General features: G+C 37.0%; 1 protein-coding gene across 4 annotated transcripts in view; it reads left to right on the top strand.

Annotated features, from left to right (window-relative positions):
* CKAP5 (cytoskeleton associated protein 5) overlaps positions 1 to 23,467 on the top strand; it is a 104,320-nt gene that overhangs the window by 34,800 nt on the left and 46,053 nt on the right. For 3 of the 4 annotated variants that reach the window (XM_061381327.1, XM_061381324.1, XM_061381325.1), the window contains exons 2-11: positions 4,473 to 4,566; positions 5,065 to 5,258; positions 7,036 to 7,242; positions 10,185 to 10,356; positions 10,959 to 11,091; positions 11,341 to 11,441; positions 13,269 to 13,382; positions 18,839 to 18,943; positions 22,792 to 22,881; positions 22,987 to 23,151. In XM_061381327.1, the coding sequence (XP_061237311.1) occupies positions 4,510 to 4,566; positions 5,065 to 5,258; positions 7,036 to 7,242; positions 10,185 to 10,356; positions 10,959 to 11,091; positions 11,341 to 11,441; positions 13,269 to 13,382; positions 18,839 to 18,943; positions 22,792 to 22,881; positions 22,987 to 23,151 (1,338 nt within the window). In that variant the 5' untranslated portion in view covers positions 4,473 to 4,509. Of the gene's footprint in view, positions 1 to 2,071; positions 2,214 to 4,472; positions 4,567 to 5,064; positions 5,259 to 7,035; positions 7,243 to 10,184; positions 10,357 to 10,958; positions 11,092 to 11,340; positions 11,442 to 13,268; positions 13,383 to 18,838; positions 18,944 to 22,791; positions 22,882 to 22,986; positions 23,152 to 23,467 lie in introns of those variants that run through there. The other variant, XM_061381326.1, reaches the window with a different exon arrangement.

Here is a 23,467-nt window from a genome sequence, read left to right as displayed (position 1 = left end):
CTGATTTCTACACTTGAAACATCTAAACTCTAACCTGGGGCTCTTCTCACTACACTCTTCCTCAGTACTCTTCATCCCCCTCTTGTGTGTGTTACTCAGTCGTGTCCAACTCTGCGATCCCATGGACTGTAGCCTGCCAGGCTCCTCTGTCCATGGAATTCTCCAGGCCAGAATACTGGAGTGTGTAGCCATTCCCTTCTCCAGAGGATCTTCCAGACCCAGGGGTCAAACCCAGGTCTCCCACATTGCAGTAGATTCTTTACCATTTGAGCCACACAGATAACTCCTAACTAAATTTTTATCTCCAGACCAGTTCTCTCTCTTGAGCACCAGGCTTGAATCTCCAACTGCTTTCCACATCTGCCCTTGTCTAATGAACATCTCAAACACAGCTTGTCCAAAGCTTCATCTTTATCCTGATCTTAGACTCCTACAGTCACTCAATAAAGACAGTCCTTGACATTCTTTATGTCTCTAAAATCCATTCCCTTTTCTTTACCTGCGTTGCTGCTGTTCTTAGTTCCAGGTTATCATCATCCTTCATTTAGATTAGTTTTCTGATTTCCCTCCGTTGTTACTGCCTTCTAAGACATTCTTTATATTGCTTTTATATTTACATTATATAGTTTGAAAAATAAGAATTTGATACCTTATGAAATTTTCTTGTTTATAGTCCTTCAATCAAAGTCTCCTGCCTTTGGAATAAAGTCCAAATTTCTTAACATCACTTACAAGACCTTCCAGGGTCTGATCTAGACTACCTTCTAGCCTTACTCTCTGTCTTCCCTTACTTTTCTTGTTGTATTTTATACATTAGCCTCACTCAACATTGTTCAGTTCCTCAGACCACCATAATAAAAGAAGTTAGAATAGATACTATGGCAGTTTCTAAACACTTATCTCTGTTTTTATACTTATCTTGGAATGATAAAGTTTTGTACCAGCACAAGTCTTTCGACCACAATTTTAGTAGATTTAAACTATGTTATACCACATGGGTGAATTTTACAAATGAAACATTGAATGAAAAAGGCAAGTTATACAACAGTATAACATTTTCTAAGGCTCACAAGCAAGCAAATTTTGTTTAGGAGTATGTGACTGACCACAGCATAGAACCATGCAAACTTCAGGAAAGTACTTCTTTGGGAAGAAGGATGGGGGTAGGAAAGAGTTGCACTGGTGCAATACTATTGATAGAGTTCTGATTTTTAATTTGGATGGTAGGTCAGTGTATCGATTTTACTGTAATGCCTCCTAACACATATATTGTATATCATCTTAGATATGTAAAAAATTAAATTCTAAAATTAATTTTAAAATTAATTATGGAGAAAAATTAGTGAAGTCCTTTTTTTCTTAGTATATTAATCTGGGAAAAGATAAAGACAGAGCAAGAGTCTTCAGTGTCACATGAATACACAAAATACCGTATCTATTATTTCAGTGCCTGGGAAAGTTTTGGTACGAACCAAGCCTTTCCTTTGAATGGAAAGCAACAAAATCATAAAGCAGTAGTTTTTTAAGCTGAGGCTACGAAGTGGTAGAAACCATTTCAGGAAACAGCACAGTGCCAACAGTATTTTACATGGTACGGTTAGGTTGGGTCACCTTTTTCTTCATGTTTCAAAAAGAAACCAACAAGAAAAAAAAGTATGCAGTGAATTGATAGAATACCAACAATTGAATGTTGTTCACATTCTCGTGGTTGGAAAACGCTTTAAAAGCTCTCATTGACTGGTTCTCTTTGAAAATCAGTCAGATAGGAAAGATTGCTTTTGCAGCTCAAACTTGTGCCAAGAAGATAACGTTAGAGGTTTTTAACCCACGGTTGCATGTTAGAATCACCTGGGAACTTAAAAAAAATGTTTTTATGATGTGAAATTCGTGTAACATAAAGTCAGCCATTTTAAGTGAACAATTCGGTGGTATTTTACACATTCACAATGTAGTGCAACCACCGTCTCTGTCTAGTCCTGACACAGGAACGTTTCCATCACATCACAGTAAAACTACTTATCCAGTAAGCAGTTTCTCCCCATTCTTCCTCTCTCCGAAACCCCAGGCAACCACTAATCTGAATCTGTCTCTATGGATTGATACATTCTGGATATTTCCTATGCGTGGAATCGTGTGACATCAGACCTTTCAGGTTTGGCTTCCTTCACTTAGCGTCGTGTGTGTGAGGTTCGTCCATGTTGTAACGTGTATCAGTAAGTACTTCCTTCTCACCGAAGGCTGAGTAACGGTCCGTTGTATGTCCGTATCAGTTTTATTTATTCATCCACCAGTGGACATTCGGGCTAACTTTTGGCATGTTCATGTACTTGTTGGAGTAGCTGCTTTCAGCTCTTTTAGGTGCTGTATAATATATCCAGTGAATATGTCACTGTTCATTCTCCTTCTGATGAATGTGTAAGGTGTTTTCAACACTGGACTTTGATAGCCACCGTCGCTGTAAGTGTCTTCTGGTGCATCTGCAGTTGGTGTCAGTTTCTAGGGTGTGCACCTAGCAATGGAGTTGCCAGACAGTAGAGAATGTGCGTTTTCAAGTTAAATAACATAATACTGTTCTCCAAACTCCTGTATCTTCTCACTGTTGCTTTATTAGCCTTCTCAAAGATTCTCTGACTCCTACTCTAAAACTCAGTGCTGTTGTTTCACAGAGTCTTGGGGACTTTGAAGAGACGTCTTAATGGAAGTTTCATTTACTCTAATAAACTTTTACAATTCAATCTCTAATATTTTTTCCTGGGATATTTCCTGCATTTAAATGGGAGGCAACAAGTTGCAAAGGAAGAATCTTAGTGTGAGCTGCTGCCTGCCAGTTTTGTTGTTTTTGGCAAATTATTGAATCTTTGTGAGCCTAGTGTTTAAAGTGGGAAGAATATTTTTCTTTCGTGTAGTTGTTGTTAGTATAATGTTGTTAGTATAAAATCCACAATTTTAAAAAGTACTTTTCACAGTGCCTGACTCATAGCAGACAGTATCAAGGCATATATTCAAGTTTAAATAAATATTGATTGAAGACATATTTTATGTCAGACGTGGCCTGAGGACAGAGAGATAAACAAGATCTCTTTTGTGTTATTTATAATATTGAAAAATTTGAGACAATTTAAATGTCCACTGTTAGAATTGGTAATTATGGTACATTCATAAAATGCAGTGCATTTAGACTTTAACTCAAACAGTAAGGAATCTGCCTGTGAGGCAGGAGACCAGGGTTCGATACATGGGTTGGGAAGTTCCTCTGGAGAAGGGAATGGTGATCCACTCCAGTATTCTTGCCTGGAGAATTCCACAGACAGAGAAGCCTGGCGGGCTACAGTCCCTGGGGTCGTGAAGAGCTGGACATGACTGAAACACTAACACACACATAAAGTGCAATGCCACCTTTAAACATCGTGTTCTCAAATATGAGGAGATGTTTGTGACCATGTAAGAAAAAAATTACAAGAAGATTAGCCCTTTTTCGTATAATTTATACACTGCATGTACATTGAAAGAAATCTAGAAAGATTCAAGTGGATACATGTCAGTGTTCATCATGGTTACTAATTGGTGTGAAATTGTGTTTTAATACTTTCCTTCTTTATCTATTTTCTGTACTTTGGAGATTTTCTACAGCTGTATTATCTAAATGAATAGCATAAAATTGTTAAAGGAATGTTGACTATAAACCTCACTAACTAAAAAATGATTTAATGTTTATGAAGAATTAGTTTATTGGGGGATTTAATTTTTTGCTAGTTTATATTTTGTTGTTGTCCTGTCAGTCGTGTCTGACTCTTTGCTGTCCCACGGACTGTAACACTCCTGACTCCTCTGTCGTCCACTACCTCTTGGAGTTTTCTTAATTTCATGGCCGTTGAGTTGGTGATGCTCTCCAACTCTCATCCTCTGCCACACCCTTCTCCTTTCCCAGTGTCTCAGACTTCAATCTTTCCCAGCATCAGCGTCTTTTCATTGCGTCAGCTCTTCACATCAGTGGCTGAAGTATTGGAGCTTCAGCATCAGTCCTTCAATGAATATTCAGGGTTTATTTCCTTTAGTTTATATAGACATATTTATTTACCAGGATTAGGTAGAGAGCTAGGTAGCATTGAGGTTTTTTTCATGTTGCTTATTTGCCTTACGGAATTTTGAATTAAAAGTATGATTTATCTTTGAAACTTTTCTTGCCTTTTTTAAAAGGCCAAATAGTTTAGCTCTTCTGTTTTATTCTAGCTTTGTCACAGATCTAAGAAGTTCTCATTTGGGAAAATACATATAAGCATCTTTTTAAAAAAATAGTATCTGTCCTTTCTATTTATTTAGATTTTTATTAATTTTTTCTTTACTTTTTAAATGTTCTATTAATAGAATTAAATGGGCATTTGACGGAAGAATGAGATTCTTTTGTTGGTGTGTGCTTGATAAAAGAGAGCTTGGTTGCTAGAGTTAATGGATTCCGATGTTTATCTGACCAGGAATTACTCTTAATTCTACGGAGAAACTGGAAGCACGATGGGAGATGACAGTGAGTGGATGAAACTGCCGGTTGATCAGAAATGTGAACACAAGGTAAGACTCTTCTGGAACTCAAATTTTACTGTCATTGGCTTGTTTTGTCAGCAGTTATACTGCATAGTGTAGTATAAAGCTGCTGAATGATTACACAATACAAGCAGAAAAACAGCCTGCTTTGGAGATTGGACACTTTGAGTAGGAAACTGTCTCATGTTTGAATCGTTACCTCTTTAATGTCCTGTTACAAAGAAATAATGACTAATACTTGGATACAAAGTGTGATACATTTATAGTGGCCAGTTTATGAATTCTAGAAGGCTTTGGTAGAATAGCATTAATATTAAACACAAGAAAAAGTTTATTAGCTAATCTTTAAAAAGAAAGAAAATCAACTGTCTGGATTTCTTAAGCTTCGTTTTTGTTTCTAATCTGGGATCCTTTGTTCAAATTACCTGGTATAAGATAGTCACCACCACCCCCACCCCCAATAGTAGATGATAGTATCAGTAAATTTTGTTTTGTTTCAATTGTTTCAAAATACTTTTCTTTTAGCTGTGGAAAGCAAGGTTAAGTGGGTATGAAGAAGCCCTGAAGATCTTCCAGAAAATAAAAGATGAAAAGAGCCCAGAATGGTCCAAATTTTTAGGATTGATCAAAAAGTTTGTGACGGATTCCAATGCAGTGGTTCAGTTGAAAGGATTAGAAGCTGCACTTGTTTATGTTGAAAATGCCCATGTAGCAGGAAAGTAAGTACTTTCATTCCAACTATTCTGGTAAAAACCCCTGTCTGGTGCTACATGGATTAATTATGTATTTTTATGGATCACTGTGCTTAGCACTTTTGGAGGATATTCATTTCTTAACTTTCATAGCTCCTTGACCCTTGTTTCTCATTCAGTCTTTATCTGCTCTCAGAAGTATAAATGGTACATGAGATCTTTAGAGAGGAGCAAATTAGAAATCAGACACTTGAGTTTTTTCCTTAGGGTTTGATGAGCAAGTGATTCTCTCCTACTGAGATTTTTGTATGAGAATTACTCTAAGAGGAAAAATTTTTAGAAGAAACTGAGGTGGTTAGTAAACGCATCAGAGTTTCACTGAAAACATTTGAGCATTACTAAAATCTTTTTCTTAACAATGGTTCCAGGCTGCGTCATCTTAGAGTCACATCTTTCTCCCTATGGTCATTAGACATTTTTCTCTCTTAGGAGAGGTAAGTTACAACCTCTGTAACTCCCAGTTTATTGGTTGATAGATGTATCTAGTCACTCCAGTCTCCCATACCTCATAAACATGACTTTTCTAACACTAGTCTTTATGTCATTGAAAGGAGTCCTCCATACTGAAAAAAAACGGGGACCCTTGACCTAATTGCACAAGAAATATGTATATCCATCCCTCAGTGTCTCCAGGGGAATTATTTCCAGGACAAAACTCCGTACCTCCCCATGCCTTAGGATATAGCAAAATTACAGATGTTCAAGTCCCTTACATGAAATGGCCTAATATTTGCATATGACATATAGCCTACATCCATCTTCCATCTCTAGGTTACTCTTAATACCTGACACAGTATAAATACTATGTAATCAGTTGTTAACTACAATGTAAATGATGTGTAAGTAGTTGCTGGCTGCATGGCTCTTGCTTTTTGGAACTTTCCAGAATTTTTTTATCCAAATATTTTTGACCTGAATTCAGTTGAATCCACAGGTGAAGAACCCATGGATAAAGAAGACACCAGTATAGATAAAGAAGACACCAATATGTACTTGACTCACCTCAAAATTTATACCTAGAAAGACAGTCATTAATTTGACAGTTTTGTTAACCAGCATCACCAACTTTCCCTTGCCATCAGTGAGACAGTTGCTTTTTTAATTTCATTTTTCTTCTGATACTAGATACTTTTTGATAAATGCTGTGTGTGATCCAAACCCACTCAGTTTCTCTAATTTCCAGCAGTACAGGTTTCATTTAATTTAGAAGAGACTCAAAGCAATAAAGATACTGTAAAGTCTTGCCAAGGAGTCAGGAGCAGCCTTTTGTTATTAACGGTGCATATCCATTCCTTCTGTGAAGAAATTCTCTGTCCTAAAAAGTGTTTAAAATGACTTTTAAACTTTTTCCAAAAAAAGCAAGAACTCTGTTATTTTTATAAAATATATGTGTATCTGTTTATATGTGCATATAGAAAAGTCTAGAAAGATGGATACCATAAAGTTGAAAGTAGTTTTCTCTGGGTAGTGAGATTTCAAGGTATTTTTGCTTTCTTATTTAAATTTCTTCTCTGTATAAATAGAAACTGATCTGCTGTGACATGTCTTAAATGGAAATAGTTTGCATAAGTTTTTTTTTTAATGTTCTTGAATATAAATGTTTAGAGTCTCATTTACGTTATTTCTAAGTGTTTTTTTAAAAAAGTATTTGTTTCCCCCACTTTGCATGAGCCTTTCCAGCTCTTTCCACTCACGTGTGCTTTTATGAGCATGGTTGCTATTGTTTGTAATCTATATGTTACAGAACCACGGGAGAGGTTGTGTCAGGTGTTGTAAGTAAAGTATTCAACCAACCCAAAGCCAAAGCCAAGGAGCTAGGCATGGAGATTTGTCTAATGTACATAGAGATTGAGAAAGGAGAAGCTGTACAAGAGGAGCTGCTGAAAGGCCTGGACAATAAGAACCCCAAGATCGTTGTGGCCTGTATAGAGACACTGAGGAAAGCCTTAAGGTAAGACCTTTTCTTTTGGCTTCGATTCTGTTGACTATAATCTCTCAATTGAGTTTGGCTACCTGGTTTAAACAGAAATGAAAACTGTTGGGGTTGACTTGGCAGGCCATACTAACCAGAAAAGTGACCTGAAAAAACCAGAGCCATTCTTTAGGCTTGATACTTTGTAGTCAGTAATTTTAGCCTTGAAGTGTGTTGCATAGTTAATTTATCTAAATCTCTTTCTAAGGAAGATGAATGGGGTATATTTCTGACCTGTTTTAAGATTATGAATTGACTTTTTCCTGGAAAAGCACTCCTCAGGGTATTTAACAGCTCTTTTTCTCTTATCCTCAAGCATAAATGTATGTACTTTGAAATGCTGGCTAAAGACATAGTTGTTGGCTAAAGCAACCTTCATTTATGTGCTTTTAAAATAGAAGGAAATGCTGTGTGCTTTTAAACAGAGGCATAGCAACAGAAATAGGAAATAACTTTTATGTAATACGTTATTTTCAACCCTAGGATTTCATGTTGTTTGACAGTGAAGTTTTTCATGAATGGGATCTCTTTCAGGAACAAGCGGCTGTAATTTTCTATGAAAGTCTGAATTAGACAAACCACTAGTTTGTTCTTATCTCGCAGTCCTTCTCATCTGATATCCTGTCCCCAATACACCTACATGTGATACTTCAGAAAGCAGCTCTCGTGAAATCCTAAATGTGTGACCTATGGGTGTGAAGATCTTCCCAATTCAGTTCTCTTTTGATTTTGTATATGACCTATTTCTTGCAGAATATGCTTCCTTTGGTGTTTATCTTACATGAAAGTATCAAAATTCTTAAATTTGTTAAGCTGTCTTCAGTTTATAAGTCTGTAAACTTTGTCTTTCACTTCGTTCATAACGTTCTTTCATAAAATTTGGCTTTTACTTAGATTCTTTTGTGATAAAATTTTCCTCATTCCTAACCTATTATAGTGTAATAGATATACTATCATTTTAGAAATTTAGTGACTTGATGCATTGTCAAGATTGAGTGAGTGAATTGGACACAACTCTTTGCGACCTCGTGGACTGTAGCCCACCAGGCTCCTCCGTCCATGGGATTTTCCAGGCAAGAATACTGGAGTGGGTTGCCATTTCCTTCTCCAAGAGATCTTCCCAACCTAAGGATTGAACCCAGGTCTCCCGCATTGTAGGCGGACACTTTACCGTCTGAGCCACCAGGGAAGTCAGTTCTATCCTTAGTAATTGGTTTCTTAATAAAAGATATATATATATATATATATATCATACTATATTCTACCTTAAAATTAAAAGTTTCTAATCTGGAATTCTGTAAACTCTGGCTATTTCATTTTTAAGCTGACTGGGAGAATAAAGGTAGGGAAAAAAAACAAGTTAGGTAATCTTTCTTATGTTTTCCTAATAGATGTTGTTTATTCCCATCCCTCTGTGGTTCTGTATTTATTTTAAAGCATCTCAGAATCTATAGTAGAACTACTAGATAGCTCTCTGGGACTTTATGGAACCTTCGGGCCAAACTGTTCAGTCCTTGGTTCCAGAGCTTCCTCAAGCTGTCTATGTTAGCTTTCAGTCAGTTCAGTTCAGTTCAGTCTCTCAGTCGTGTCCGACTCTTTGCGACTGCATGAATCGCAGCGTGCCAGGCCTCCCTGTCCATCACCAACTCCCCGAGTTCACCCAGACCCACGTCCATCAAGTCAGTGATGCCATCCAGCCATCTCATCCTCTGTCGTCCCCTTCTCCTCCTGCTCCCAATCCCTCCCAGCATCAGAGTCTTTTCCAATGAGTCAACTCTTTGCATGAGGTGGCCAAAGTACTGGAGTTTCAGCTTTAGCATTATTCCTTCCAAAGAACACTCAGGGCTGATCTCCTTCAGAATGGACTGGTTGGATCTCCTTGCAGTCCAAGGGACTCTCAAGAGTCTTCTCCAGCACCACAGTTCAAAAGCATCAATTCTTTGGCGCTCAGCTTTCTTCACAGTCCAACTCTCACATCCATACATGACCACTGGAAAAACCATAGCCTTGACTAGTTGGACCTTTGTTGGCAAAGTAATATCTCTGCTTTTCAATATGCTATCTAGGTTGGTCATAACTTTTTTTCCAAGGAGTAAGCATCTTTTAATTTCATGGCTGCAGTCACCATCTGCAGTAATTTTGGAGCCCCCCAAAATAAAGTCTGACTCTGTTTCCATTGTATTTTGAATGAAAGACGCACTGCCAGGATTAGTGATCTGTCAAGCAGAGTGAATCCCCATAATTACATAGAAAGTTAATAAAAGATTATTAAAAATAAATTTCACTCATTTAACTATAAATTGATTTGTTTGTATTTTAAGCTTTTATATGTACATACATATATATTTAAGATGTTACATGAGTGTTGGTCTATTTTAGATTTAAGTAATTCCTAGACTGATTACCTAGAAAGTTTTTAAATGGTAGTATTATTTTGGACTCTGGACATCAAATAACATTCTTGGAAGAATGGCATCTAAATACAAATGTTGTTATAAGTTCCTTTTTTCTTCTTCCCTGAAAAAAACTTGACCTATATATGTCCCTATTGTATATAGATATAAAACTGAGTTTGAGTGAATTCAAGTTAATATTTTACCCAAGCATAGTGCATGCTAATGCTAAGTCACTTCAGTCATGTCCGACTCTGTGCGACCCCATAGACGGCAGCCCAACAGACTCCCCCGTCCCTGGGATTCTCCAGGCAAGAACACTGGAGTGGGTTGCCATTGCCTTCTCCAGTGCATGAAAGTGAAAAGTGAAAGCGAAGTCTCTTAGTCGTGTCCAACTCCTAGCGACCCCATGGACTGCAGCCTACCAGGCTCCTCCGTGCATGGGATTTTCCAGGCAAGAGTACTGGAGTGGGGTGCCATTGCCTTCTCCAATGGTGACAGGTTTTTCCCCCCAATTTTTAATTCCAGTGAATTCGGTTCCAAAATCATCTTACTGAAGCCAATTATCAAAGTGTTGCCAAAACTCTTTGAATCTCGAGAGAAGGCTGTTCGAGATGAAGCCAAATTAATTGCTGTAGAGATTTATAGATGGATTCGAGATGCTCTGAGACCCCCGTTACAAAACATAAACCCTGTCCAGGTAAGGCACTACGTTTTCTGGTTGCCTTTATATAAGGTTGATATGGAGATAGCTCCTTCCTGTCGTTGTTGTTGATATTTTATCCTTACAAATAATTATTTTTCATTCTTTACTTTGAAATCTGTTTTTTTCCAAACATACCTGTTTCTGCTGTTACTTTTGTCCACTCAAGTTAAATACTGTGTATTCTGTGATACCAGTATGTTAGTGTCAAAACTATAACAGTTTAAAAGATCCTTTTATAATACTGTAGGACTTAATATCCATTTGAACAGAATGGATTCTACTTATTTTTTATATTTCGGTTGGTTTTAGAGATACTATTTGATGCAAATATATGTGAATTCATGAAATAATAAGAGTGTCTTAAAAAGTGGATTTTATTCTTTTCTAACTGTTTAGTCACACATCTTCATTGTAGTAGGTATACGTTGGTTTGACTTTTACTACAAAATGTACACAATTTAAGTTTATCTTTTCTGATTTGCCTTATTAGAGCCGCATAAATAAGAAATTGGGTTCAGGTCTGTTAGTAAATATAAATACGTTCTCTAATAGCAGAGATCTAGATATGTTTTTAAAATATTTTATGGTATTTGCAGTTGAAAGAACTAGAAGAAGAGTGGGTCAAGCTGCCAACAGGTGCTCCTAGACCAGCTAGGTTTCTGCGTTCCCAGCAAGAACTAGAAGCTAAATTGGAACAGCAACAATCTGCTGGTGGAGATGCTGAGGGAGGTAAGCCACTTATCAACACTGGTTTCTGTAAAAAATTAGCAAGACTGGCCCTGTAACAGGAACCTGTGTTCACAAGGTAAATTTTATAGGACCGCCATTTGATAAAATACAAGTTGTTTGTAGGATTAATAATTCTGGTCCCTCCTGTGGCAAGATTGCATCAGGAGTGTGAAAGGACAACTGACGACTGTTTGGTAAGTAAAACCATTTCATCCATTTTTAAGGTTTGTTTTGTTTTCCTCCTGGAAGGTGGTGACGATGGTGATGAGGTACCACAGATAGATGCTTATGAGCTTTTGGAAGCAGTAGAAATTCTTTCCAAGCTTCCCAAAGACTTTTATGACAAAATTGTAAGTAATGGTAAACTTCTTTGATTTATTTCATGTTTAATAGTTACTTGAATATTGTTGGAGAATGCCCTGCTGAGCCCTCTTCTGGTGCACCCTCTTCCACCATATCTCCCCTGTTAGAATGAGTCAGTGGTTTCTTCTTGGTTCCCATACTAGTTTGAATAAGTGCCTACATTAGTCCATTTTTTCACATCTTGCCAGAAACCCGAACATTATTCTTGACTTTTAACTTTTCCTCATTTTCTGTCTGGTCTTACCTTTAAATATATCTCAAATTCATTCTCTTTTCTCCATCCCCAGGGTTTCTTTCTCTACCCAAGGGTAACTGCTTTTTTTTTTTTCCCCTTCCCCAAGGTTTCTTGAACTTGACACTGTTGACATTTTTTGGCCAGATATTTGTTTCGGGGATTGTCTGTACACTGTAGGATGTTTAGCAGCATCTCTGACCTTTATCAATCAGATATTAATAATACCATTCCTCCAAGTCATGACAATCAAAAATGTCTCCAGACTTTGCCAGGTATACCCCAAGAGTCAAAATTACCCCCAACTGAGAAAGTCTTGTCCCAACCATTACCATCAGCTCTTGCCATATATGCTGCAGTATCTTCCACAAGACTCCCTGTCTGCTCTTGCCTCCTTCCCATTATATTTCACAGTATAATTAGAGGTGTCATTTTCATTCTGATAATGGAAATCTTTCTATATTATTGCCTCATTAAAATCTTTCAACGGCTTCCATGGGTTTTAAGATGATGTTTGAAATCATACTGTAGTCATTGAGGCAATCTATGGTACCTTTGAGGCCTCCATGTACCTTCCAGCCACATGTCTAATTGCTGTCACTTCCCACGCTCCAGTCATACTGAATTTCTCCTGGTATCAAACGCACCAGACTTTTTTTCCACCCTAAACTCTGGGCTTTGTCATATGCTGTTCTTTCTGCCTATAACACTATTTCCCCCCGTTCCCATTTACCCCATAGTATCTCTTCATCATCCAGATCCCACCTTAAGCATCACTTTGGGGAAGAGGTCTTACCTGATAACCTAAACTGAGTTAAATCCTTTGCTATCCCAAAGCAGCTTGTACTTCTCCTTTCCCCGTGGTCATGACCTGATAGTTATTTATTGAAGATCTATCTCTACTATCAGCTCCTTGGGTATTCTGTTATCTTCTGATGAACAAATATATATTTGATAAATTGAAGTGAATTATAATTACCTCCAAGATGACGCATTTGTCATCTTTGTATCCCTAGTTCTTTCCAACAGTGAATATTCGAATTCAAATTCTAGTGAAGCATTTTCTACTTTATGACCACAAAGGAAACAAAAAAAAATAACACTATACCTACAGTTAGGAAAACTGATATCCAGAATTAGAACAGTATTGGTTGTTGGTTATATGTTTGTTCTTGTCTGGTGTTTCTAATGTTATCAGTATAGAAATTCCTCTCTCCTGTAGATGTGCTACTGTGAGATATGCTAGAAATACTTCTATTAGTGTTTTCTGTTTAACACTTGCTTAAAATTTACCTAGAAAATGAGAAGAACGATCTGTGGTGTTTCATCCTGCTTATTTATTGTAGAACATTAGGATTATGAAATGTTACAAAAATACTTTTTACATATGAACAAAATTTTATACACATGAATTTAACATTCTGCTTGGCTACATAGTTTTGTAATGTTGATTTCTAACTAGCTTTAGAAAGTTTCTAAAAAACAAAAAAACATATCTTTGAATTAGTAGCACGCAAGAAATGGACTTTTGTTTTGCTTTCTTGTTTTCTGTTCTCCACGTGACTCATATTGTGTCTTGTAGGAGGCAAAAAAATGGCAAGAAAGAAAAGAAGCCCTGGAAGCTGTGGAAGTACTAGTGAAAAACCCCAAACTGGAAGCAGGCGATTATGCAGATTTAGTAAAAGCTTTGAAGAAGGTAAATATGAGGAGTTTCAGCATTGGTATCCCAACAACAGACCAGGCCGTTATTTTTCTTCATCAGTCATCTTTTTTATCACAGTTAGCACCGCCATTTAGGGAACACTGTTGATTGTTTTTTAATTATATGCATACATATTTTTTTAAGGATTATTTAAAATGATTGGTCTTAGGTTAGTTTAGAGGGATTGGCTTTTAATCTTTGTTAATTATCACTTTGACTGTAAATATGCTATTTGATAGCATACACAAACGTTAAGAAAGAGAAACGTAAGAAACGTTAAGAAAGAGAATCTTGCTGATCTAGAACAAAATATTCTAGTTTTATAATTCTACAGAATGAGCTTTTTAAATTGGGTGTTTTTAATGGAACAAATATTAGATGTGAAGAGTATTTTTCATTAGGTAGGTAGTAAGTGATACCACATTATTAACATGTAAAGTGAAGCACAGGACCTGGGGATATGTGGTCAGTTATAAAGCAGGTAAGTACTAAATAAGAAAGAAATATTTTAGAAAATATTCTATTACTTAGTTCCAAGCAAGTTGAATGCTGGGGTGGATATTTTTGTATGTAGTGGCTTTTCATAAAATCTGTAAGTCAGGTCAGACACTTGTGGGTGTCGTTTTAATAGAGCTTAAGAGACTGAAGGTGTCTTCCTTTTTTTTTTTTAAGGCGCCTTCTTGAATATAGCAAGGATAAAATGTTTTATTTGCTTCTTCAGCTTGAAATTAATAGAGGATTAGCATGGTGGGGCAGAGAAGGCAATGGCACCCCACCCCAGTACTCTTGCCTGGAAAATCCCATGGATGGAGGAGCCTGGTGGGCTGCAGTCCATGGGGTCGCTAAGAGTCGAACACGACTGAGCGACTTCACTTTCACTTTTCACTTTTATGCATTGAAGAAGGCAATGGCACCCCACTCCAGTGTTCTTGCCTGGAGAATCCCAGGGACGGGGGAGCCTAGTGGGCTGCCATCTATGGGGTCGAACAGAGTCGGACACGACTGAAGCAACTTAGCAGAAGCAGCAGCAGCAGCATGGTGGGGGGTGAGGGAGGTTACTCTTTAATTAAATGAATATGTAAGTAGAGTAATTCTCATTATTCATAGTAGTTATATTCTATAATGTCACCACAAACACTGAATTAGCAAATGCTGAACCATTGCTCCAAGAGAATATACAGGGTTAAGGTCCTGCAGCCCTATGGTCACATTTTCATCAACTGATCAATGCATAACCTTGTTTTATTCTGTTTGAGGATGTCTTATTCACTATATGTGATTGATTCCTTAACATTGAACTCACAGCAGTATAACTCATGCCTGAACAAAGTCTGCCTAACACATTTATTTTCTCTGAAAGAGACATCACTGCCTTTTTGCATGTAAGAACACCAGAGAGCACCTCAGCACTATACTTGTGGGTCACTTTAAACAGTGGGAGCACCAACCAAAAGCACGAAAATGCAGGAAAAAACCATGGCAGTAAACTAGACTATGAAAAAGACACTTGTTTACAGTGTAAGAGCTAAAAGACAAAGGCAGAGTATTGCACTGTTCATCTCAGCTGGGAATGTGCATATCAGGCAATTCAGATTTTTCCCAGCTCTGTGCTTATCTGTGAGTAACCAGGAAAGTGCCTCGATTATTGATTTGGGGCTTATCAGTTAATTTTAATGGATAGATGAATTTGCAAATGTGAAATTCGTGAATAATGAGGCTGGACTGTATTTTCTCATAGTTAGTCTTCCTTTGCTTTCCTCCAAGTAGGATTTGGAGACAGGGATATAATTTGTCAAAATCATTGTTCCTCTGTCATCTATCTTGAAGAACCACAGACCCAGGCAAGACTACAGTCATCTCTCGATAGCCCCAGGTTGGGGGAAAAGGGGGGCAGAGGGTTGGTTCCAGGAGCTCCCATCTACACTAAAATCTGCTCAAGTTCCTTGTATAAAAGGGCATAGTGCAATGAGTACTGTTGGCCTCCGGAAGCTGCAGTTACAAAGGACTGACTGTTGTTAAAAGGGAATGGCCCTAGGGAAAAGATTGACCAACCTGGAGCCTAGGAGGAAAGAGGAAGGGTAGAAGGCAGTAAGAGGGATTCTAGTGACCTTGAAGAGAGCTTCAGATTCTCTGTAAGTTCTAGCATATAATTTTTAAAATCAGGAATCTTATGGAAACATGATATATTGCACTGAATTCTCAATGCCTCAAATAAAAGCTTTTGTTTTTCCTCATGTAATGATCAGGAATGTTAATTGGAATCAGGAATGTTAATAATTGATGTTCTCTACATGCATTTTCTTAGGATATTAGCTTTTCAGATGAAAACTGTTCTGTGATTTCCATTGGTTTTGTGACTGTGAATATAAACTTTCACTGTGTTCTATACAGAGAAGGTCATGGATTTTTATATCTGGGTAGACATAAACAGTGGATCTGTGTGAGATCTTATGGTAGCAGGAGGCACGTCTTTCCCTCTTCACATGGTGGAGTTGGGGCAGTCAATCAGAGGCTACAAACCAGTAAAAAGAAACTTAATTTTGTGGCTAAAATATTTAAAACCATGAAAAATTAATGTCAATATAAATTAACATGAAACATGATATTTTTGTTTTTCTATTTTCTATTTTAGTTACTTGTAGACAAAATAAACTTCATATCCATATTGTTTTTGTTTTATTATATAGTTGATTTATAGTGTTGTGTTAATTTCTATTGTACAGCAGAGTGATTCAGTTATACATATATATATATGCATTCTTTTTAATATTTTTTCCATTATAGTTTATCCCAAGAAATTGAATGTAGTTCCCTGTTCAGTACAGTAGCACCTTATTGTTTATTGACCTTCCGTATGCTACTTTGCATCTGCTAATCCCACTCTTATCCTTCTCTCCCCACGCCCCCACCCCATGTCCAGCCCCAGATCCATGTTATATTGACTTAATTGGTCTTTGTGGACCCATCCCTCTTCCCTCCATAGTCTCTTCTCTCTGTTGTCTTTGTCAAGTAATCTTACTAATTTCCCAGTTTTTTTCCTTAAATACAAGTAGTAAAAAGCTACTCATTTTGAAATTCCTCACAGTGTTACTGAAATAATTTCTTTTAAAAATTTTTTAAAAATTTGTTATTTGTTTTTGGCTGAACTGGATCCCCATTGCTGCACGTGGGCTCCTTAGTCAGGGTGGCAGGGGCCACACTTTGTTGTAGCAGTAGACTTCTGGTGGCCGTGGCCCTGTTTGTATTGTCTGTCAACAGTGTTTTTGTTTTGATTACTGTTTAGTGGGTCACATTACTAGTTAAAGATAAGTAGTAATTGATTATTACTTAAAATCAATTAGGTAGAAGTGACAGCGATTTTAATTATAGAGCAGTTCCCATTATTTAGATTAAATTAACATTGTGAGCTATAACTTTTCTTTCCCTGATCTCAAACAGAATTACTGACTTTTTCTTCAACTCTGAAATGGAGTCCCTCCATGTACACTGTTTTTCTTAAAAATAAACACTTTTCCGTTTTCCCCATTCCTGTTTCCCAGTTAAGAACCACTTGTTTAGTCAAACTGGAATGGGTGAGAATGAGTGTTAATAGGCAAATATTGTACTGTATGCCTGGTTCATCACTTACCAATAAATGCACTCAGTCTTTTGCTATATCCTGGACTATAATAGGTTCACAAGATCCTTTTCAAAACTTTGCATTAGGGGTCATCAGTGTCTAAGATTCAATTTCCACTGGCTACTGCTCTTATGGTAATGTTAGATAGTCTCTTAAGAATTCGATTGAATGATGTCGTTTAACTAGGCCAGTATAACAAAAGCACCTTTGAATGTATTAAAATACTGATGTCCAAATCCAATCCCAAATTCATTGAAGTAGGTTCTCTTGCAATGGGGTCTAGCATGTAAATAATACCTTAGAGATGTTTTAGTAAAGAAAAATAAGCCAGACACAAATGCCAATATGTTCAATACAAAAATGAATAGAATTTTAATACCTAGACTTAATTATAGATTTTACAAAACATTTATTAGGACCCTGGTCTCATCTTCTCATAAGGAAAATAAATTTGCCATGAGTTTAGAAGGAGAATGTGCTTTAGTAAAGATAGCAAAAGCTTTGGGGTCAAAGCAGACTGAGTTTGAATCACAGCACTACCATTTGCCAACTCTGTGATCTTGAACGTATTAATCTCTATTTAATTTTTGAAATCCACAAAATTGAGATAATAATAGTACTTATTTTATAGAGTAAAAATTGAATAAAGATTATAAAGCACCTATAAAGATTATAAAGCACCTATAAAATTATAGCATTAATTTGTTTTTAATAAATGTTGGTCTTTTAATCCTTACTCCTCGGTAGGGAATGTATATATATAGGACCGTCTTGCTATGCATAATGCTGTGCATTAGGGTTCTTTAATTCAGGGAATCTGGAATGAAATGTTCTGCTCATGAAATACCAGATCTTAGGGATAAAATCCAAAATAGAATGAAAGTATTTCTTCTACCTGGGGAAAGCATGAAAAAGCTAAGATTTGGGGGCACTTAAAAGTAAAGCATCCTTTTAGCATCAGCTGGCTTGAACAGTAAACCACAGTAAAATCCTAGCAGAAAGGAACTGAGGCAATAGTAGTCACTGTCTTGCTAAGTTGATACAAATTCAGCTACTACCTATGAGTTTTGCTAAGTTCTGGGTTTTGTAGGGTATGCTGTAGGAGGGTGGTAGTATTAACGCTGCTGGAGGACACCGATGAGAGACTCTGAATACAAGCCAGATGGTCACTAGGGAACTAAAACGGCAGCTGCAAGGCCGTAAGCCCCCTCAGGAATGGTTGCAGAGGTATTTGCAATTTAGAATCCTCATCCACTTCCTTTTTTTTTTTTTTTTAAAAAAAAACATTCTTTTCCATTATGGTTTATCACAGGACACTGAATATAGAGATCATGCTATACAGTAGGACCTTGTTATCCATCCTATAAAAATAGTTTACATCTCATCAGCTTCTTGAAAGTACCAACAGCACTTCTACTGGTGCTTCTTGGGTATAAATGTTAGAGCTGCTACTCCGTGGTGTCTTGCAGAGATACTGTCTTGACTTTCCCTTCCCCAAAGCAAAGTCAAGAGGCCTCCAGCTTTGCTGCCAGTATGAGAGTCGCCTGCACAGTTGTGCAGTGCTGACAGCCCAGACTACCACCAGTGGGGAGTTAAAGATTTGATGTGGTTGTACGTATATTTTGTTGGTAGAGCTTTAAGGTAGGAGACTAGACATAAGGAAGAGAAGCTCCCAAATTTTATATTGTCAAAGAAGAATCTTTCCACTTGTACAGAACAAAGTTGGCTGCCCATTACATAATAGCTTTCAGAGTTCTTTTAAGAGTAAATTTTTACTCTTCTTCTTTGGGACTGTGACTCCTTTGTTTTCCTTTTTTTCCACCCTTTGTAGGTTGTTGGAAAGGACACCAATGTCATGTTGGTAGCTTTGGCAGCAAAATGTCTTACTGGCCTGGCTGTTGGGCTAAGAAAGAAATTTGGACAATACGCAGGACACGTAAGTAACACTCCTTTTTCGATATAGATTAACAGTTTTATCAAAAATGAATGGCTAATTTGCTTTATGCTTTAAAACAGCTTTTGGCATAAGTTTTATTAGTACTAAGCATAGCTCATTAAAACATTTATTTTACAATAAAGATGTCAGTTGTAACTAAATTTACTAGCTTTATGTAGAAAATCAGGCACTTGACCTAAAGTACTTAATTGAGTTGATTTGCTTATTCATTTACTTACTAATATCCTGTTTTGCTCTTAAAATACGATGTACAGTATAACAGGATGAAATGTAACTTGTGATAACCAGAACAGAGTAAAAATGAGAATAGGAAAGGCAGTATAAAACCAGAAATGAGATTAATGTATAAAATGTATAGTGTTTTTCTATTTTAAAAAATAATAGTTTACTTATATACTTGAGGTGGGGTTCCCTGATGGCTCAGCTGGTAAAGAATCTGCCTGCAATGCAAGAGACCTGGGTTTGATTCCTGGGTTGGGAAGATCCACTGAAGAAGAGAAAGGCTACCCACTCCAGTATTCTGGCCAGGAGAATTCCACGGACTGTGTATAGTCCATGGGGTTGCAAAGAGTCGAACACGACTGAGCGACTTTCACTTTCACATACTTGAGATGTTTTATGTAGGTTGCACTGTTGGTGATATATCAGTTTATTATAAGAAACTCTTGACTAGAGACATTTGTTGAATATAAATTTGGAAGCACTCAAGTTTGGGATGTTTTCTTTAGTTCTGGCTTCTGTCAATTGATCTCTAAATCTTATCTGTATTACTTAGATTGGCTAAGCCTCCTGTAAATTGACTGTACTGAACTTTAGGGTTAACTTACTAGCCACTTGATCATTTGATTCCCTAGATTGACTTGAGAGTCTCCTAACAGTCTCTAGTCATGTGTCAGTTTGTATTGTGAAGCAAACATCTAACCTCACTTAGTTATGGTATTTGGAGCTTGCTTACTCATAGCATTAAAAATAATTTCGGAGAACTTAACTGAAAAAAACAAGACACTACCAAATAAAAATAAATCATGACTAGCTTGTTACCAGGGAAATAAAAATAAGGGTCTATACAACCCTTAGACATGTAAATCACAAATTGGAGTAAAATTATATTCAGTATTTTATAGCATTCATTACTTATTACATAGTGTCTGTGTGTGTGTGTGTGTGCGCTGTCAAATGTATTGATTAGCTTTTGGTCAGTTTTGTGTTGCTTAGAATATTTTATACTTTTGTATTAGAAATAATTTTTCAGCTGGAAAACAATTCTTAAAATACATTTTAATTTACTAATTTTATAGTTGATTATAGATGATTACCTAGCCCTCTAGTTTGAATTCTGATTCTGGCTTTCTGATTTTTGCATGCAGCATAAAGACTATCTCTCGTGCTTTATAGTTTGGGGTATTTGTCCCCCCTTAAAATTATATACTATGTTTGATATCAAGTATGTTATTGTGGTTCAGCTTTATTTTTGTTATTTATAAACAACCTTTTAGCAATATATGTAAAAGTGAACTTTAGCTTTACAGCTATTAAAATATCTTGATTTTTTTGATTGGTGAAAGGCAAAATGGATAAAAAGTGAAGTCATGACTGTAGCCTGCCAGGCTCCTCTGTCCATGGGATTTTCCAGGCAACAATACTGGAGTGGGTTGCCATTGTCTTCTCCAGTAGATCTTCCTGACCTAGGGATCAAACCCGAGTCTCCCGCAGTGCAGGCAGACTCTTTACCATTTGTAAAAGCAAAACTAAAAAACAACAAAAAATCTCTACCACACTAAAACAAAACCACCAACTTATTTTATGTCATGTAAAGCCAAGGACTGACATTAAGATACATGACAATGCACATAGGTGCCGTGTCTTCTATGGATTGTTTCAGCAGCAGCGGGAAATATGGCATGATTGAGTTCCAGCTTTTAAAACACAACAGCAAAAAAACTCCCTGCCTCCCTACAAGACGCAAGGTGAGGGGACAGTTCTGGGTTGCCACTGGTGAAGCATTCAGTTTGCTGCTTTGCGTCACACTTCTCATTCTTTTATTCCCAGTTAATCATTATCTGTATATAATGTAAGTCTGCTAGACCATAAATTCGCAGCTTTCAGGACAGATACCTTGCACAGTTCTTAGGGAGGTTAAACAAATACTGTAGCCCAACACCCTGCTCTCTAACTAACATGCACACAGTGGGAGTGAAGTCTCAGGTGATGGATGGGAGAGGCAGGGGGTGGGTTCAGTCTCAACTATTAAAGCACCCTTCCCCAAACAAATCTAAATGATAGCTTAGTGTGATCATGGGATTTTGTCCATAAAACAAAGGAAAAAAAAAAAACTATCAAATGCCATAATCAATTGTATGGTAACAAATTAAAACTAGATTTTTGGTAGTGAGCATGCCGTAGTGTATGTATAAGTCAAATTATCATGTGGTACACATGAAACTTAAATAATGTTATGAAACAGTAAAAACAAATAAACAGTTTTATATTTTCCATGGAAACTATATTTCTTCTGATCTGTATCACTTCCGTGAAATTTTTTTAAAAAAATTGGGTGGCAGGAGGTGCCATTGAGTTTTGCCATATGTTGTTTTAGATCTTAAAAAATAACCTTAATTTGCCTGCTAGCACAGTGCCTGGTTACATATATTCAATACATGTTCTTGCTGCTAAGTCACTTCAGTCGTGTCCGACTCTGTGCGACCCCATGGATGGCAGCCGACCAGGCTCCGCCTTCCCTGGGATTCTCCAGGCAAGAACCCTGGAGTAGGTTGCCATTTCCTTCTCCAGTGCATGAGAGTGAAAAGTGAAAGTGAAGTCGCTCAGTCGTGTCAGACTCTTAGTGACCCCATGGACTGCAGTGCACCAGGCTCCTCCATCCATGGGATTTTCCACGCAAGAGTACTGGAGTGGGGTGCCATTGCCTTCTCCATACATGTTCTTGGGAGTCACTAAATGTTTAATGAATTAGTGATAATTTATAAGACAAAATAAGCATTATAAAAATTCTCAGATTTACTGATCTGAACTTAGTACTTGAATAGGAAATATTATTCTGATAAAACTTGCTATAATTTCTGGTACTGTTTCTTTTTTCTTTAGTGTAGTAAAGGGGCAGGAGACATCTCAGTCCAAGTGAGGTCTACCAGAGTCTTGAGTGAGGAGGAAGAATTATACACTTTACCTGTTCCCCTACCCTAAATCCACTTAGTTGAGAATCATTTTGTCCAGTAAGAGTTATTACTGATAAAAAATGATTGTAAGGTTGCATGTAAGGTACAAATGCGAAAACAAAAGTTTGAGAAGCATTGCTGTGATGGTACAGGCATAAGATTGTTCCAGCATAAGATTCTTGTGCCCTTTAAGAAAGGAAGTGATTTTTTAATCCAACTTAGATGTTTACTTTTTTTTGTTTATTTTGGTAGATCCAGACATTGTTTTATTAAGTTTTATAAAGACATAACTTATATACTATAAAACTCACCCTCTCAAAGTATATAATTCAGTGGTTTTAGTATATCGATAAGGGTGTATTACCATAACCACTAATTCCAGAACATTTTCACCACCCCAAAAAAGAAACTCTGTATCTGTGAGCAGTCACTCCCCATTATCCCCTCCCTCTAGACCTTGGCAGTGACTAGTATACTTTCTGCCTCTGTGGATCTGATGTTTTGCATAGATGAAATAATACACATGTGGTGTGCTCCTTTATGACTGACATCTTTTTCTAGCATCATGTTTTCAAAGTTCATTCATGATGTAGCATGTATTAATTAGTATGTCATTTTTTTTCCCGAATATATTTCAACTGTTCACTTGTAAAGGTTGTACCAACCATTTTGGAGAAATTCAAAGAGAAGAAGCCTCAAGTGGTACAAGCCCTGCAGGAGGCAATTGATGCAATCTTCCTTACTGTAAGTTGAGTTTGTGGTTTTGTCTCAAGTAAAGTTTGTCAGTGTGATACTTTGATTGCTCTTTACAATTGAAAAAAGCTTATTCACCACATTTTCTTTCTAAAGACCACACTACAGAACATCAGTGAGGATGTTTTAGCAGTAATGGATAATAAAAATCCAACCATCAAGCAACAGACATCTCTATTTATTGCAAGAAGCTTCCGCCACTGCACTGCTTCTACCCTGCCAAAGAGCTTACTAAAGCCCTTTTGTGCTGCTCTACTGAAGGTATAGACTCTCTTTGAAATTGGGGGATTGTTTTATACCTAGGCAAGATTTTTTTTCTCTACTAATTGTATGCACTGACTACGTGACTATAGATTATTGTCTTTTGAGGAGCAGACCCTTTGTAGCTTTGGAAATTGAATCCAAAGTCTTGTACCATTTGTGTTCCCATTCTTGAAGAAAAGCATAAATTTATAATTCCCCTAACTACTAAAAATTTTATTTATGTGTCCCATAAACTGATATCAGCTATTAAGCTGAATCTGGTCAAGCACAGGCATCCAGTTGAGAGTCGTTGAAGATCATCTGCTTGTGAGGC

Source organism: Bos javanicus, chromosome 15 (assembly GCF_032452875.1).
Source record: "Bos javanicus breed banteng chromosome 15, ARS-OSU_banteng_1.0, whole genome shotgun sequence".
NCBI lineage: Eukaryota > Metazoa > Chordata > Mammalia > Artiodactyla > Bovidae > Bos > Bos javanicus.
This window is presented reverse-complemented; position numbering and strand designations above follow the sequence as displayed.